The 17,830-nt window shown below is 42.1% G+C and overlaps 1 protein-coding gene across 6 annotated transcripts in view; it reads left to right on the top strand.

Moving 5' to 3' along the window:
• Positions 1-17,830, top strand: part of ANKRD29 (ankyrin repeat domain 29) — a 143,627-nt gene that overhangs the window by 13,442 nt on the left and 112,355 nt on the right. The window contains exon 1 of one of the 6 annotated variants that reach the window (XM_030213588.1): positions 4,974-5,167. The exons of 3 other annotated variants lie outside the window; for them this stretch is intronic. In XM_030213588.1, coding sequence (XP_030069448.1) covers positions 5,156-5,167 — 12 coding nt within the window. In that variant the 5' untranslated portion in view covers positions 4,974-5,155. Of the gene's footprint in view, positions 1-4,973; positions 5,168-12,201; positions 12,251-17,830 lie in introns of those variants that run through there. 2 more of the 6 variants (XM_030213581.1, XM_030213573.1) reach the window with 2 other exon arrangements.

The following is a 17,830-nucleotide window of genomic DNA, read 5'->3' as shown; positions in this document are numbered from 1 at the left end:
TCTCTCTCTCTCTCTCCCAAACCCCCTCCCCCACTCCTACTTTATAGAGAAAAGAAGGATGTAGGGGTGATGGGAGGTAGAGAATCAAATACATCTACTATTAGTGTCATCTACTGGCTAGCCATAGAACAGCATCTCTTGGTTGCTATAGCATTTTAAAAGTAAACTCATCAGCTTATTACTTAGAGACAAATATAAAGACTTAAAGAAGAGAAAATCTTATAAAAGGAAAGAAAACAGGAGAGTAAGAAAAAAGTGACTCGGTCTTTGTGACGTATAGGGTTGAGTTTGAGTAATCATGTTGTCATGTTGATAGGCCCATGAAGGAGCATTGGCAAGTTAGATGCAAAGCATTGATAAAGAAGGCCAAAAGAGAATACAAAGAGAAACTTGCCTCAGAGGAGAACACCCATAGTAATAACTTTTACAGATATATCAGAAGCAGAAAGGCTGTGAGGAAGTCTGTGGGACCGTTAGATCATCAAGGAGTAAAAAGGGGCACTCAGGGAGGACAGGACCATAGCAGAGAAGCTGAATGAATTCTTTGCTTCAGACTTTACTGAAAAAGATGTAAGTGATCTACCTGTACCAGAGATGGTTTTCAAGAGTGACAATGCGGAGGAACTGAAAGAAGTCTATGTGAATCTCTAAGATGTAGTGAGCCAAATCGACAAATTAAAGAGTATTAAATCACCTGGACCAGATGGTTTACACCCTAGGGTACTCAAAGAACTCAAATATGAAATTGCTGATCTGCTGTTAGTGATCTGTAACCTGTCATTAAAACCATCCATAGTACCTAAATATTGGAGGCTGGCCAATGTAACGCCTATTTTTTAAAGGGGATCCAGGAGTGATCCATGAAATTATAGACCGGTAAGCCTGACATCAGTGCCATGCAAAATAGTGGAAACTATTATAAAGAATAAAATCACTGAACACATAGACAAACACGGTTTAATGGGACAGAGTCAACACTGATTCAGCCAAGGGAAGTCTTGCCTCACCAATTTGCTTCATTTCTTTCAAGGTGTGAATAAGCATGTGGATAAAGATGAACCGGTTGATGTAGTATATCTAGATTTTCAGAAAGTGTTTGACAAAGTCCCTCATGAGAGACTCCTGAGAAAATTAAAGAGTCATGGGATAGAAGGCAATGTTCTGTTGTGGATTAAGAATTGTTTGATGGATAGAAAACAGAGGGCAGGGTTAAATGGCCAATTCTTTCAGTGGAGGAGGGTGAACAGTGAAGTGAGTGAGGTGATTAAATTTGCATATGACACAAAACTATTCAGAGTTGTTAGAATGCATGTGGATTGTGAAAAATTGCAGGAAGACCTTAGAAAGTTGGAAGATTGGGCATCCAAATGGCAGATGAAATGTAATGTGGATAGATGCAAAGTGATGCACATTGGGAAGAATAATCCAAATCACAGTTAGAATATTAGGAATCAGAACCAAGAAAAGATCTAGGTATTGTACAGGTGTCCCAGCTGTGTGTCACCCTGTGTGCAGCTGAGGCCTACGTTTTCATACAGGTCTGAACCTGAATCATCTGTGTGAACAACAGTAAGATGGCTGCTTGGACACTTCCTGTTTTTCTAGCAGCTATGGACACAACTTGTTGACAAAGGACACTGTTAGCACAAGAACATCTGCATTTCATCTAAGAGGGTGAAGCAGCTTGCCAGACAGATTTATTACCCCCAGGTATGTGATAACACCAATGTGCCCTGTTTACAGGCACCAACTTGCTCTGGGAGAGTGTCTGGATCAACACTGGACTCATAGGCGCCCGGTATAAGAGGCTTGGGGAGGCTAAGCCTCTCCAGCCACAGCAGGATGGATCATCTGTTTCTATAGAAATGCTAAATAGTAGTAGTTAGTAGTTCTCCCGCTGCTCTGGGGGGTTTAAATAGCAGCAGCTGCAGTGAAAGCTCTAGCCTTGTGTATAACCAGTTGTAATTTGATTACCTTACTGCTGGAAGAGCAGAGCAGGGGAGTTGGCTGGAGGTGTCTTGGGTTGCCAGGGAGATATTTAACTAGGATGAATTCCTGCACATGAGCACTTCATACCAAAGAGACTTGCACTGACCCCTGAAATTTTAAAAGTGCTAAAAATAAGTTTTAAAAGTATTTGCATTAAATCTAATTGCAGAATTTAGGTGCTAGGAAGTGGGATTGGTGTGCTATGTACTCAAATTTGTTCAAGCCATATGCAAATTAGTCTGTTTTTGGGAGGTTCTCATTTGCATATTTATGGGTAAAAATTGTTGGAAATGTTTATAGCCTTAATGTTAGGGCATGGCTCTGATCAAAAATGTGAAGTTTGATCCAAAAACAAGGGTTTAGCTAGTGTTTTGACTAAAAATTCCCATTAGAGTGTCTGTATGTTAATCTGCATTCAAATAGAGCTCTCTGATTGGATGAGCAGCTCCTGTTAGAAAATCTGCCCGGAAACAGAGAGGAGAGGAGAGAATCAATGGGTGGGTGGGTGTGGATGGCTGGAGGGGGAGCAGGGGGGAGGAGAGAATCAATGGGTGGGTATGGATGGCTGGAGGGGGGTCAGGGGAGCGAAGAGAATCACTGGGTGGGTGTGGATGGCTGGAGGGGGGCAGGGGAGAGGAGAGTTGCTGGACATGGATGGAGGAGAGGGAAGGGAGAGAGAAGAAATGCTGGACCTGGATGGAGGGGAGGGAAGAGTGAGGAAGGAGATGAGATGAGGGAAAAGGAAGAGAGAAAAACTGCTCATGGATGAAGAAAATAGGCAGAAGCTGGATCCACTGGACAGTCAAGTCTGCGGAGGACCCAGCTTTTACTTACGGATGTAGGACAAGAAATGAAGAAGAAAGGCAGAAAGTAAAGAAATAAATGGAAAGGAAGCCCTGGAGACGGAGTTAAGAGGACAGATAGCAGCACAATCGGATACTGGGCCAGCATGATCAGAAAAACAAAGTCACCAGACAACAAAGGTAGAAAAGATCATTCTATTTTCATTATAGTGTTTGGAATATGTCCACTTTGAGAATCAGGTGCTCAACATTAAAAGTTTATATTTATTTACTTATGTATGGCATTTTATCCCACATTAAACATGAATTAGGATGTTTTGTGGCTCTACATGAGAATTGTGATATTATGATCCTTGTTTCATATTGTTGATGGTCTGCATTTTCCGTATGGGTGGTATATTGGTGTATTAGGTTCTGCCCAGTGTAATATTTATGGTACAGTAAGGTTCTGAGTGTGTTTTTGCACAAAGTTGTGCATAGTGTTTTGCAGTTGAGCGATTGTGGTTAGTATATGCTTTGAGCAACCACTTTATTCTTTGACATATGATACATATCTAATATCTAAATTTAATAAAAGGTATTAATTGTGACTTTTATTTTTATTTATTTATTTTTTCTGTGTGTTATCAGACAATTATGGATTTAAGCTCCACCCCTGGCCCCACCCCTAACCTTGCCCCCTTTACCCTCCCCAAACAGTTGGGCCACCGACCGCCTATTACTGGACTTTTTTTGTTTGTTTAGGCCTGGATTCCATCATTTTGGATATAAGAATGCATGCCAGGATTGGGCCAGAAGAATCACCTGAGAATATGGACGGAGTTCTGCTCGGACCCTTGTAAGAAAAAGAAAGACAAATGGCATTTGGAACAGACCGAGTGCAGTCAGAGTTTCTGATAACTCTGGAGATTACTTAGGAGATTACTTTTGGGACAGAAAGAGATCAGTCAGGTTTCCTGATAGCTCCAGAGAGAATTCACTTGGCTCACCTCCATCCTAATAAGCTCGCCAGAACTGTGAACAATTCTGCTCCTGCCCAAGATAAGCCTGCAGCACATCTAAGGGTGAAAATTATAGCAGTATTCAATTCTATAGTTTGGGGAAGACAGATTGTTATTTCTTTTGCCAAAGGCTGGCCTAGTTTCAGGAGCATAATATACATTTGGCTGTAGTTCCCAAGTATACACTGTCACAGATAAGTATATATTTGTAAATTTCTATTGGGTGTGCAGGACCAACATTAAGGGGGGCAAACAGAGCAGCTGCCCTGGGCCCCACAGCAAATCCAAGAAGACAGGAGGAGCCTCCACGGAAAGTCAAAGCAAAACAGCAAAAGTAGAGGCTGACAAATGCGCAAACCAATAGAGAGATAATATCAAAAACCAGTTTATTCAGAATATTCATATCAAGGACCCGACACGGTCCGTGTTTCGGCGCCAAAGCGCCTGCCACAGGGGTCACAAACAACTTTCTCTGAGAAGAAGCTGATTGGCTTGAATAATTCCTTTATGTATGCAAGTTAATCCACAGAGAGAACAAAATTGGTGCTGAAAAAAAAAGAGCACTATTCTATAAATGGCGCTTTGAGTTGGGCTATTTATTGAAAAGCTGACTGGCCGGGTGTGTCCCAAGGGCTGGGTTGAGAACCCCTGTGCTGAGAGCTGGTAGTCTCTGCCCTGCCCAAAAATGCTGCTCTTCCTGTGCTGGAGTGGTAAATGTGTGCATCGGGGCCAGGGATGCAATTTCAGCCAAAAGTGCAGCTGTAATCATGAGTTAAAAGCATCTACTGCAGGTGATAAATTTAAGGTGAAAATCAGTTTCACCAATTTTCACCTTGCAAAGATCCAGTGGTTTGTAGATGAAAAAGCAGTTTAAACATTTTTGTACACGCACCCTCCCCCCCCCCAACCCCCCCCCCCCCCCCCCCCTGATATACACTCTCTCCAGTTTGTGCACTCTTACAGTTTATACCTATTGGTGCTTGTGTACTATATCGATTGCAGAATGTCTTGATGAAGTGTGTGTGTGTGTGTGTGTGTGTGTGTGTGTGTGTGTGTGTGTGTGTGTGTGTGTGTGTGTGTGTGTGTGTGTGTGTGTGTGTGTGTGTGTGTGAGTGAGTGAGAGAGTGATGCAGGGATAGAGAGGGAATCTGGCTCATTGAAGGAGTTGAAACATCGCTGTTACAGCTGCTACCGACACTGCAGAAGGCTGAGCTGTGCTGCCTGCAGGTCCCGCAGACTGTACATTCGCTCTGTGAAACAGGCTTATCTGCTGTACTTTTCAACATGAAACGAGGGAAGGAAACCAACAGACAGAAAATGTAGAGAACTACTCTTACTGGCTTTGAACCCGGAGAACACAGGATGTCTTTCAAGGTAAATCCTCTCCATTTGTTGCAATTTCTCATGTCGTGTTCGGCCTTTGCTGTTCTATCTCATTCTAAATGCAGCTTGCTTGAGTCACGGGCCTTTTGCTCCTGGATAGGACAGCACAGGACAATCTGCTTCAGATCACCAGGCCTGGCTGGTCCCTCGCTTTATCTTGCGATGAAATCGGTCATCGCTAGTTAGATAGATCGTCAGGGAAGAACTGACCTTGGTGCTGATCTGCATCTTGTAGCTGTCTGTCTGTCGTTCCTTATGAAACATTTAATGTTTGCACGATCCTTTTCCTTAGAATCTAAAAAAATATGTTATCGTGGTCAATTTCTGCATCAGATGCTATAGACTCCAATAGTCTGTATTTAGACTGTTAAAATATCCTCTTGATAGTGACTTCTTGCGTTCAGAGGAATGACTTTGTAAGGAGGTGCCAGAAGATGTATTCCTTCTTTGGGACTACAGCTTGGTTTGCATATCTTTCTCCTTTTCTCTTTTTCTCACTCCCTTCACATTTCACTGTCATGATTGTGCCAGAAATTCTGGGGCCCAGGGCTGAAATTGGGGGAGGGGGACCCAAAACTAGCTGAAAGGCTACACTTTTTTCTATTTTCAGAGGTCTGGGGCCCTCTGTGGTATGGGGGACCAGGGCAATTATAGCCCTGTGTGCACTCCCCAAACATCAGACCTGCCAGTATTTCAATGCAGAAATCCAATGACTTGTTTGCCAAAGCTAAAATAAGCTTGATGTTTTACAGTGGCTTTAAAAATCAAAATAGTGAAAAATAAAATAAGCTAAAGCTTTGTCTCTCTGCTTACAGAGCTTGTGTTCTTATGCTGTGATTTTTATCCAAAGCTCGGGCATTTTTGCTGGAATTTGCAAGTGTGGACCTCTGGATGCTCTAGCTCACTTTACTGTCTTGACATGTGTTCTTTTTCTAAAAACAAAACATCAGCAAAATTAAGCAAGTTAATAGGTTAAGATGTCATTTTCTCCCTATTCAGTCTTCCTCAAATCCACCTTTCTAAAAGGCAGATGATCAAAACTCTGGTGCTATTCTGAATTGTGCCATGAAAATAGTGCTGGAACAGCAGAGAAGAACAATGCCCTAATGCTCAAAGCTAATGAGATGCAAATATAGACGTGCCCACAGCTTTGAGCCTTACAGTTGAATTTTCAAAAGAGAAGGGCGCCCATCTTCTGACACAAATCGGGAGATGGGCATCCTTCTCGCAAGGTCGGCCAAATCGGCATAATTGAAAGCCGATTTTGGGCGTCTTCAACTGCTTTCCATCGCGGGGACTACCAAAGTTCACGGGGGCATGTTGGCAGTGTAGCGAAGGCGGGACTGGGGCAGACTTAGGAGATGGGCGTCCTCAGCCGATAATGGAAAAAAGAAGGGCGTCCCTGACGAACACTTGGGCGACTTTACTTGGTCCATTTTTCTTTCACGACCAAGCATTAAAAAGGTGCCGAATTGACCAGATGACCACCGGAGGTAATCGGGGATTACCTCCCCTTACTCCCCCAGTGATCACTAACCCCCTCCCACCCTCAAAAAATATCTTTAAAAATACTTTTTTGCCAGCCTCAAATGCCATACTCAGGTCCATCGCAGCAGTATGCAGGTACCTGGAGCAGTTGTAGTGGGTGCAGTGTACTTCAGGCAGGCGGACCCAGGCTTATCCCCCCTACCTGTTACACTTGTGGTGGTAAATGTGAGCCCTCCAAAACCCACCAGAAACCCACTGTACCCACATGTAGGTGCCCCCCTTCATCCCTATGGGCTATGATAGTGGTGTACAGTTGTGAGTTTGGGGTTTTGGGGGGGGGGTTGGAGGCTCAGCACCCAAGGTAAGGGAGCTATGCACCTGGGACCTTTTTCTGAAGTCCACTGCAGTGCCCCCTAGGGTGCCCGGTTGGTGTCCTGGCATGTGAGGGGGACCAGTGCACTATGAATGCTGGCTCCTCCCATGACCAAATGGCTTGGATTTGGTTGTTTTTGAGATGGGCGTCCTCGGTTTCCATTATTGCCGAAAACCGGGGACGATGATCTCAAAAACAACCTAAGGACGACCATCTCTAAGGTCAGCCTAAATTTCATGATTTGGGTGTTCCCGGCCGTATTATCGAAATGAAAGGTGGACGCCCTTCTTGTTTCGATAATACGGGTTGCCCCACCCCTTTACAGGGCCGTCCTACGAGGTTGCCCTCATGAAAACTTGGGTGGCCCGTTCGATTATGCCCCTGTTAGGGAGTTTGCAGGAGGATTGTGCTTGGCACATGTGCAGAAGAGTTCAGTGGTGAGCTCAGCCCCTGTGCTCATGTGCCTGGTAAAACCTGAACGTGAAGCACACATTGGCGTCTGTTTTCTGCAGCCTAAATGTAAGCGTATTTAATTTTTTTTTCTGGATTCTTATATGTAGATGCAAGTAACAGATGCCAGTGTGTGCTTCAGGATTTTTTGTAAGCATGACTGCTTTAAATTTAGATGCAGAACAAGAACGCCAATGTATGCTTCACATTCGGGTCTGCGGTTTCCCACAACCAGTGCTCAAGGGCATGCACTGTCTTCCTTCTGCTTCCAAAAGCAATTAAAACTGGTAGATTTTGCAGAAAAAAATCACGAGAGAGGCATGAGAATCATAAGAAATCCTCTCTTCCAACACCATAATGTCTGCTCTGACCTGGCATTACTTTTTACAGTGGTCAGGCACCTTTGTTTCAGATGCTCTTTTCTGATCATTGGGGAGGAATAGAAAATGACTTTATTTAAATGAGCTTGACTACATTTACATGCTATATGCACTAAGACCTTCGTTAGACCCCTCTGAACATTCTGTGGTGCTGATGGCCTCTAGTGCCCGTGTTTACTTTGCTCATCGGCACCTACGTTTCTCCTCTTTAGCTACTCAATGACTAATTGCAGCATTCAGGGGGCAAGGGAGTAGCAGTCATTTTTCACCAAAGGCCACAGCAGAAAGTGCCAGGATTTGAAATGAAAACAAACCTATTCCAAATTGATGAAATTCATGCTCAGTTTGCCAGAAATCTTTGGAAGTTTATTTCTTTGCTTGTTTATTTATATATGCATGCATTTTTTGTATGCGGAGATTGCAGATGGGATGAAGGAAAATATGTTAGTGTTGAGTGTAAATAAGATGGAAGTCGTTTTAGTAGGGGAAATCTATGATGAAACTACTCTACCTACTTCATATTTGCATGACCATGAGATGCATATTTCCACTCAAGCTCACAGTGTGATCATCAATTCTAACTTGGCTTTTACATCTCAAATTTGCCAGGTTATAAAAACTTCATTCTTTAAGCTTAGAATGTTAGGAAAATTGACATCTCATCTACCAGTGGCTGATTTTTGTGCTCTAGTACAGAATCTTGTTTTGAGTGGACTTGACTATTGTAATTCTTTATATTTAGGACTTCCTGCATCCAAACTTCATGTATTGCAAGCTTATCTCTGGTTGTTCACGGTTTTAACATATCACACCAATTTTATATTGGCTGCCTATTGAACAGTGAATTATGTTCAAAGTGCTGCTTTTGATTAATAAGGCTTTAAAAAATGAATCAGCTCACTACTTGCCATCGGTATTGAAAATATATGTACCTAATCATGCTCTAAGATCTGAAACATCTGTTTATTTAAACATTCCTCCCTTGACAAAGGTGTACTTTGAAGAAACTCACAGAAATTCTTTTTCTTTTCTTTTTTTAGTTCAATTTCTTTATTGAAAGTTTTGATAAAATAGAACAAAAATAAGTTACACAATCTGCTTTACTATTGCAGGTCCAATGCAGTGGAACAACTACTAATGAAAGATTATTAAAATGGTTGGAATGTTCATAGGAATCTGAATTTATAGTAGTTGGGGATGTGAAAATACTTGATTTTGTACATCCAGCTGAATAGATATGGGCAAACTGAATTATTTGCTATTATGGGTTTGACTGGTGTTTTGTACAGGAAAATCTTGTTTTGTATAATATGTTGTTACTATGGCAGTCATTTTATAGGTGCTATTCATGCTTTAAGCATCTCAATCCTAGTACAATAGAAGTATAAGCAGCCAAAATATATAAACCAAAAGGGCAGAAAAAAAAGTTTAAACCACTAAAACATATAGGGCCAGCAGAGGTGATACAGAGGAGTGTCAAGGGTGGTGCTGTGTCAGCGATGTCCATCCCTGATTCCGGATAGTATGCTGACATATACTCAATGCATGATGAACATCAGGACTTCTTAGACCACCTTTAAATCACAAATAAGTGTCACTGCAGCATGTGCCTGTGATTGTGTTGATGCTGACTTCAAGAGAGCTGAGAGAGAGTCTGTGAATCTGACTGCTATTTCAGTCCTCCCAGCTCTGTCAACAGAAACCCCTTCATCTCCACACCTGCTACCTCTCCCATTTCTAATAACATACCAAAGTTCTTACCCCTCACCTGTCTCCTTCTCCTCCCCCTCTGAGATGCAGTGGGTCCTCCTGTGATACTGTCTGGTTCTCAGTATGTTCATCATTCAGCATTATATACCATCTGATGTAAGGTTTCTTTTACAGGACAAGAACTGCTGCTTTGGAGCCAGTACAAACCTTCCCATGCAGCCTCTGCCAGAGATTGTAAAATGGCAAGCATGACATTTACTTATACCTTAAAAAAAACATTTAGGTGGAAGGGCTGTATGTCCAAGTTTCTAAAATTGCCAGCAGCTCTAAATATTTAGGGCTGCAAAATGTCTATGCCTGCCACTTTACAAAGCATGCAGCTTCTCTGGCTCAGTATTGAAATGTGAGCCACAGGTAGAACATAAGAATATCCATAATGGGTCACACCAATAATCCATCTAGCCCAGTATCCTGTTCTAACAGTGGCCAATCCATGTCACAAGTACCTGGCAGAATCCCAAATAGTAGCAACATTTCATGCTACCAATCTCAGGGCAAGCAGTATGTCTACGTGTCAGCGACACCTATGTCTACCTCAGTAGCAGATTATGGACTTATATTCTATATTGTACAGTGAGCCAGTGGCGTCTCAATAACAGAGGCACAATGTGGTCCCTATGTTTTACCCATCAGGGAAATCATGTGACTGTGTCTTGTAATGATTGTAGACATGTCATGTTAGTTTGAGAAATACTAGCATAATGCTTTTGTAATAATCCAAGAGTGGAGTTATGTGAGCATGGTAAAGAATCTGCAGGGATTCTGAATTCAGAAGGTTTAGAATGTAACTGGCGAAGTGCAAAAAACCTGATTTCAGAATAGTTGAAATATGATGAAAGAATGGCAGATGTGAATCAAGTGTAAACCCCACTTGCTTCTGCTCATCATGGCTGCCTCTTCAATATGGATGCTGCTTCCCCTAGCGGCAGTTTAGTGTTGCTACCAAAGTACCTACTGCTAAAAGTCATGTTAGCCATTTTGAAGTGCTCGTAGGAATCAACCACCAAGGTGGAGGAACCTGAAACACTATGGACAGTAGACAAAGTCAAGGAAGTAGAGTGACCAACAAAACACTTCCAAAAACCACAAGGAAGATAAAGGAACTCAAATACAGTATTTATTCATAAAAGGCTTGGCATGACATCATGTTTCAGCAATAGTGCCTGCTTCAGGAGTCTTATCATACGTATGAGTACACAAGATTACCAGAAAGCTTTTCAAAAAAGTGTTTCAAATAGTTGTGGAGCAGTCTAAAAAGACTCAAAGTCCACTTGGAATGTGAGAGGGAAAATGCCAGAAGTTGGCACTATTGTGAGTTGCAGATGCTGCCATTTTAAAGAGGCAGCCATGAAAGGAAGGAGTGAGTGGATATCACTCCTGCCTGTTTCCCCTCCAGACCACCTGGGATCAGGCAGGTAGGATGGGGAGGATGTTGTGGATGTTTCAGGGTGAGGGAGGGGGGTCAGAAGTGAGTTTTGTCATGTTCAGCGGGTGGGAGGAAGTTGGCATCGGAGGGGCATTTGTCATGTTCAGAGATGATATTCAGTGATACTGCCTGGTTATGTGCCACTGATGGTTGGCCCACTGAGCTGGGCTTGCATCGCTTTGAGTATCGACCAGATAATTTATTGGGCGAAGCCATAAGGCATCATTTTATTTGTTACTTCGCATCCAAAAAATGTCAAAAGAAAACTGAGAGACACAAAATAGGAGTGGGATTCTTGATCCATGAAGTCATTTTCTTTATTGTTTTTTCCTCAGCATTTCCTCATACAAGGTATCCTTCGGTTAAAGTCCTCTATAGTATCTCTCCTCTTTTTCTTTTCTAGAAACCTGTAATGATATTCCACTCACTCACTTGTAGGCTGCCTCTAACCTAGTGGACACTTATCTGGCGCTTTCCCCAAAACACAGGCGTCAACTAAAAGTAGCCAAACTCCCTTAACTCCAACTTCTTGCCAGATGTCTCTTCCCTAGACCTTCAGTTGATCATAGGCCTCACCTTCAGCTGCAAGTTCTCTCTTCCCAGACACTTGGCCTGGTCATGGATCTCCAATAGCACACGTCATACTTCCAATCTCCCTAGATATTTGGCTAATCACCGGATCTGCTCAATCTTGCTGTGATTTCTTTTTTCACTGAAAGGATGGGTTAAACTATTTTTTAATGTATCTTATGGCTGAATAAAGCTTGTAATCCATCCTCCACAAGCCCTCAGTCAGCTCCTGGGTTCTCCATCTGCTTCTGGGAGGCAGAAAAAAAGGAAAGAAAAAGACAAGCTTTTCCTAAAAACCACTCTCTCATAGGTTTTTTGCAGGGAACCAACTAGAAAAATCCCAATAATTATACCACTATACAGAGGCCGGGGTAAGTGGTACATCTGACAGATAAATTAATTTGACCAATTTGTTCAGCAAGGATGTTTTCCAAGTTTCACTGGAAAACTAGGGACCTTGGTGACCCTGCAGTCACATATTAATGAATAGGTAGTAGAAGGGAATAAAAACCTATCTGGCAGTACAAATTGAAATCTCCCTGTGAGAGCTTTCTGCTTAAGCAGAGAGAGAATGAAATGTTAGCAGAGCAAGCTGCTGAGGGATGGACTACTGTGAGGTAAAGAGATTTGGAATTAGCTCCTGCCTTTCTCAGGAATTCAAGATTACTTTCCTGTCTCCAGATAGTACAGTCTAAAGGACTCTCTTGACAAACAGCAGCAAAATGTGGCTTTAGAGTGCCCTTACACAGGTCATTCCAGCTTGCTAAGGCCATTTTTGCCACTGAGGTAAAATGACTGATTTTGCTATATTTAATATTAATGGTCATGCGCTAATTTTTCCATTAGTGCATTGCGATTAGCACGTGATCCCCTAATTGGCAACTAAGATTTAATGCTAAAAAATGCAGGGTCATGCACTTGGGTTGCAAAACTCCAAGGGAACAGTACAGTATAGGGGGTGAAGTACTTCTGTGTATGAAAGAAGAGCGGGACTTGGAGGGGGTGATTGTATCTGATGATCTTAAGGTGGCCAACTGGTAGAAAAGGTGACAGTCAAAGCCAGAAGGATGCTTGAGTGCATAAGGAGAGAGATGACCAGCAGGAAACGAGAGGTGATAGTGCCTTTATTAAAGTTTCTGTTGAGGCCCCATTTAGAATACTGTGTTCAATTTTGGAGACCGCACCTACAAAATGATATAAACAGGATGGACTTGGCTCAGAGGGTGGCTATAAAATTGGTCAAAGGTCTCTGTCATAAAGCATGTATGAACAGGCTTATGGACTTCAACATGTAGACTCTGGAAGAGAGGCGGGAGAGAAGGGATATGATACAGACTTTTAAATATCTCTGTGGCATTAATGTACAGGAGGTGAGCCTTTTTCAAATGAAGGAAAATTCTGGAATGAGAGAGCATAGGATGAAGTTTGGGAGAAATAGGCTCAGAAGTAATCAAAGAAAATACTCTTTCATGGAAAGGGTGGTGGAAGCGTGGAATGGCCTCCTGGTGGATGTTGTGGAGACAAGAACTGTGTCTGAATTTAAGAAAGCATGGGACAGTCATGTGGGGTCTATTAAAGAAAGGAGGACTTAGAGGTTACTGAGGAAAGGCGGCCTGTATGGGCCATTTGGCCCTTATCTGCCGTCATGTTTCTAAGGTCCCAGTACAGATCTCTGTGGCATTCCCCTATTCACCTTCCTCCAGTTTAAGAACTTGTCATGTAACCCTACTCTCTGTTTTCTATTTTTTATCCAGTTCCCAATCCGTAACAGAACATTGCCTCCTATCCCATGGCTTTTTAATTTTCTCAGGAGACTCTAATGAGGAACTTTGTCAAAAGCTTTCTGAAAGTCCAGATACACTGGCTCACCTTTAGCCACATGTTTTTTCATGCCTTCAAAAAATGTAGCTGATTTGCGAAGCAAGAATTCCGTTGGCTGAGTCCATGTTGACTCTGTCCCATTAAACCATATTTGTCTATGGAGTTCATTTTCAAAAGAGAAAAACATCCAGAAAGTGTCATAAAGCAGCATCTGGACAAATTTCTTCTCAAAACATCCAAATCGGTATTTTCAAAACCTATTTTGCTAATGTTTATCTATAATAGAAACTACTTCCACAAACACTCTATATTGTATCTTTAGACTGAGCACCTCAGTGTCAAATATATAAATAAGCTTTAATAAATAAAGTGAGCCTCAAAAGCCCAGGGTACCAATAACTTAGGATACCGCTGTATTAGCTCACACCATGGGCTCCCCCAACCTCCGAAAAAACCAACAGAGTAAAAACTTCCAAAAACAATCTAATTGGAAGAAAACCTCTGTGGTTAAAAAACAAGAGGAAGGATGTCAAATTATTAACAATCTCTTCACCAAAGTACTCAGATCTAAATTCTTCTATCACTAAGGAAGTAAATAACTCAATTATGTAACTAAACTTGTTTGTCGACGGTCAGAAGTTTAGTTACATAATTGAGTTATTTACTTCCTTAGCGATAGAAGAATTTAGATCTGAGTACTCTGTTGGTTTTTTTTGGAGGTTGGGGGAGCCCATGATGTGAGCCAATAGTTTCTATTAAAGGTTGGAACTCTTACAGTTTTTTTATTTTTAATGTTTATCTATGCAATTCATCTGCAGTATGTCCAAATCACAAGGGGACGTGTCGGGAGCATTTCGGGGACAGAATTAGGGCAGGCTTAGGGCGTTCCTAACATTAGGACATTTTATAGCCATAATGCAACAAAATGAAACAATCTAGGGCTAAAACGTCAACGTCTTGATCTAGAAATGTTTTTAGAATGAATAAGGCTCAAAAAGGTGCCCTAAATGACCAGATGACCACTAGAGGGAATCAGGGATTACCCCCTTACTCCCCCAGTGGTCACTGACCCCCTCCCACCCCCCCAAAGATATGAATAAATATAATACTTACCAGCCTGTATGACAGCTTCAGATGTTATAACCACTTATATTACAGCAACAAGCAGATCTCTGGGGTAGTCTAGTGGTTGGTGCAGTGCACTGTGGAGAAAGGGACCCAAGTCCACATCTCACTTTACTTGTCACACTTGTTTTGGAAACTGTGAGCCCTCCACAACTCACTAAAAACCTACTGTACCCACATATAGGTGACCCCTTCACCCATAAGGTCTACTGTAGTGGTGTACAGTTGGGGGCAGTGGGTTTTGGAGGGCTCAGCAGTCAAGAAAAGGGAGTAACGCTGAAATGTGTTCCTGGGAACTTTTATATGAAGTCCACTGCAGTGCCCCCTAGGGTGCCCCATTGCTCTCCTGGGATATCTGTGTGTCCAGTCTGCTAAGATTGCTGGCTTCTGCTACATCCCAATGGCTTGATTTTGTGCATTTTACACCTGGACTTTTTTTATGTTTTAGATTGTAAACCACCCTGAAGCATGCCATAGGGCGGGATAGAAAATTCTAAATAAACTTGGAAACTTGAATCTAGCATGTGGCCATTAAAAAAAAAAAAAGATAGACGTTTTACTGTTTCAAAAATGGCTATATTTCCTATTCGGATTTGAGACTTTTAGCGTAAAATATCCAAAGTCCGACTTAGATGTCATGTTGATAATGCCCCTCCACATGTTCCATCCATACAAAGCACAGCCATTAAACTTATGTGTCATACATGAAAGTTTGCAAAAAGAAAAAAGCAACACTGGGCCTTCAAGAATGGGACAACAGGAGTACTTTATTATTTTATCTCTCTGGACCAAGCAGGAGAAGGCTCCCTCGCCGGAGCCCGCTTTTTTCGCGCTATAGCGAAATCAACGCAAGTCACCCAGGCTTTTTAAAGGCACTGACAACCTCAATTCCGAACGATTGCTATATTTACAAATTTGACCCCTGAGGCAGGCGCCTTTTTTGGCGCCGAAACACGGCCCGTGTCGGGTCTTTGGTTAATAAAGTACTCCTGTTGTCCCATTCTTGAAGGCCCAGTGTTGCTTTTTTCTTTTTGGTTTCTCTGATTGTATACTGTATTACCCTCTCTGTCTGTACTATACATGAAAGTTTGACCATACTAGTAACATAGTAGATGACGGCAGAAAAAGACCTGCATGGTCCATCCAGTCTGCCCAACAAGGTAAACTCATATGTGCTACTTTCTGTGTATACCTTACCTTGATTTGTATCTGTCATTTTCAGGGCGCAGACCGTAGAACTCTGCTACTTTCTGTATATATCATGTTCCTCCCCTGTTTCAAAATTTTTATTGGCTCCCAATAGAACAATGAATCACGTTTAAACTTCTTACACTTGTTTTCAAGGCTCATAGGGGGTCTTTTACTAACTCTTAGCTCGAGTTATCTTCAGCAGGGCCCATAGGAATAAAATGGGCCCTGCTGCAGATAACTCAAGCTAAGCTTTAGTAAAAGACCCCCATAGAGTTGGTCTTCCGGATTACCTTTCTGCTCTCACAATTCCATATTCACCGCCACGACTTCTCCGCTCAATAAATGATCATCGGCTTTTACTTCCCCCATCCAAAACTGGCGCAACTTGAAAGTGCTCGCCGTTGTGCATTTTTCTTTGTAACTCTCGCTCAGTGGAACTCACGTTCACTGTCTCTAAGGTCTGAACTATCTTTTAAGAACTTTTAAAAAAGCCCTGAAAGCCTGGCTGTTTAAACAGGCATTTCAATAGTAAGTAGAAGAGAGTCCTGGGTATCATACTGCACTGACAAGTTTCCCTTCCGTTCCCTTCTTTTCTACCCCGCATTCTATGCTGTTCTTCCCTCCTTCCTCTTCCACCCCCTGACCCTTTATCTGAGTGTCTGTTACTGCTGAGTGATACTGCCTTTTTTTATCAATATATTGTAGTTCCTTTCTGAATTTTACTTTGTTTTTTAGTTTTGTAAACCACCCAGTTCTGCCAGTCAACTTGAGCGGTATAGCAAGTGTAAATACACTATAACTATAAACTATTTCAATCATTTTGCTCAGCACTCATGTCAGGTTCATTGGTCTGTAGGTTTCCAGGTCACCTCTGGAACTGATATTATATTAACCATTTTCCAGTCTTCAGATACTATAAATGATTTTAATGATAGTTTAAAGATTACATTAGAGCTGCAATTTCATTTTTGAGTTGTTTTTTTTTCAGTATTCTGGGAAAGTAAATCTAGGACTGGCTCAGCCTATCCTCTGTGACCTGGAACCATCTGGTAATCTTAGGCAGGGTCCATGTGTTAGGGAAGAGAGGATGGTAGGGCCCAGGTGCAAAGGGAGGAAGGCAAGGCAGAAACCACAGGAAGTGAGTAAAGAGGGTGGAAATGGAAAGCTAAGAATGTGAAAGTCAAGGGGGAATGAAAGGTCAGGAAAGCATAAGAGCCGGGGTGGGGGGGGGGGGGGGAATATGAGTGAATTTGGAGGGGATAAGAGTGAGTGGAAAATTGGTAGGTGAGAGGTGTAAAAAGACTGAGGATAGGTGCGTGAGAAAGCTGGAGAAAGAGGGGCCAAGAAGAGAGAAATATAGAGGATGAAAAGAGACATCAATGGCAAATATAGAGAGGAATACAGGAAGAGGGAGAATAAATGGATAAAGATCCTGGAAAATGACCACCAAGAGGAACAGGAAAAAGAAAGATGCTATCAGAAAATAAAATGTCCAGACAATAAGGGTAGAAATAAAGCTTTTTTTCAGTTTTTAGCTATTAGAATGTCATCTTTGGAAAATGTGCATCTCTTCTCTCTTTTCATTTTGTACTATACGATTAGCAGAGAAGGGCGATGAAAATGATAAAGGGGATGGGAAGACTTCTCTATGAGGAAAGGCTAAAGCAGCTAGGCCTCTTCAGCTTGGAGAAAAGGCGGCTGAGGGGAGATATGATAGAGGTCTATAAAATGAGTGGAGTTGAACGGGTAGATGTGAAGCGTCTGTTCACGCTTTCCAAAAATACTAGGACTAGGGGGCATGCGATGAAGCTACAGTGTAGCAAATTGAAAATGAATTGGAGAAAAAAAAATTTCTTCACTCAACGTGTAATTAAACTCTGGAATTCATTGCCAGAGAATGTGGTAAAGGCGGTTAGCTTAGCGGAGTTTAAAAAAGGTTTGGATGGCTTCCTAAAGTAAAAGTCCATAGACCGTTATTAAATGGACTTGGGGAAAATCCACTATTTCTGGGATAAGCAGTATAAAATGTTTTGTACATATTTGGGATCTTTGCCAGGTAT

Source organism: Microcaecilia unicolor, chromosome 1 (assembly GCF_901765095.1).
Source record: "Microcaecilia unicolor chromosome 1, aMicUni1.1, whole genome shotgun sequence".
Lineage (NCBI taxonomy): Eukaryota > Metazoa > Chordata > Amphibia > Gymnophiona > Siphonopidae > Microcaecilia > Microcaecilia unicolor.
This window is presented reverse-complemented; position numbering and strand designations above follow the sequence as displayed.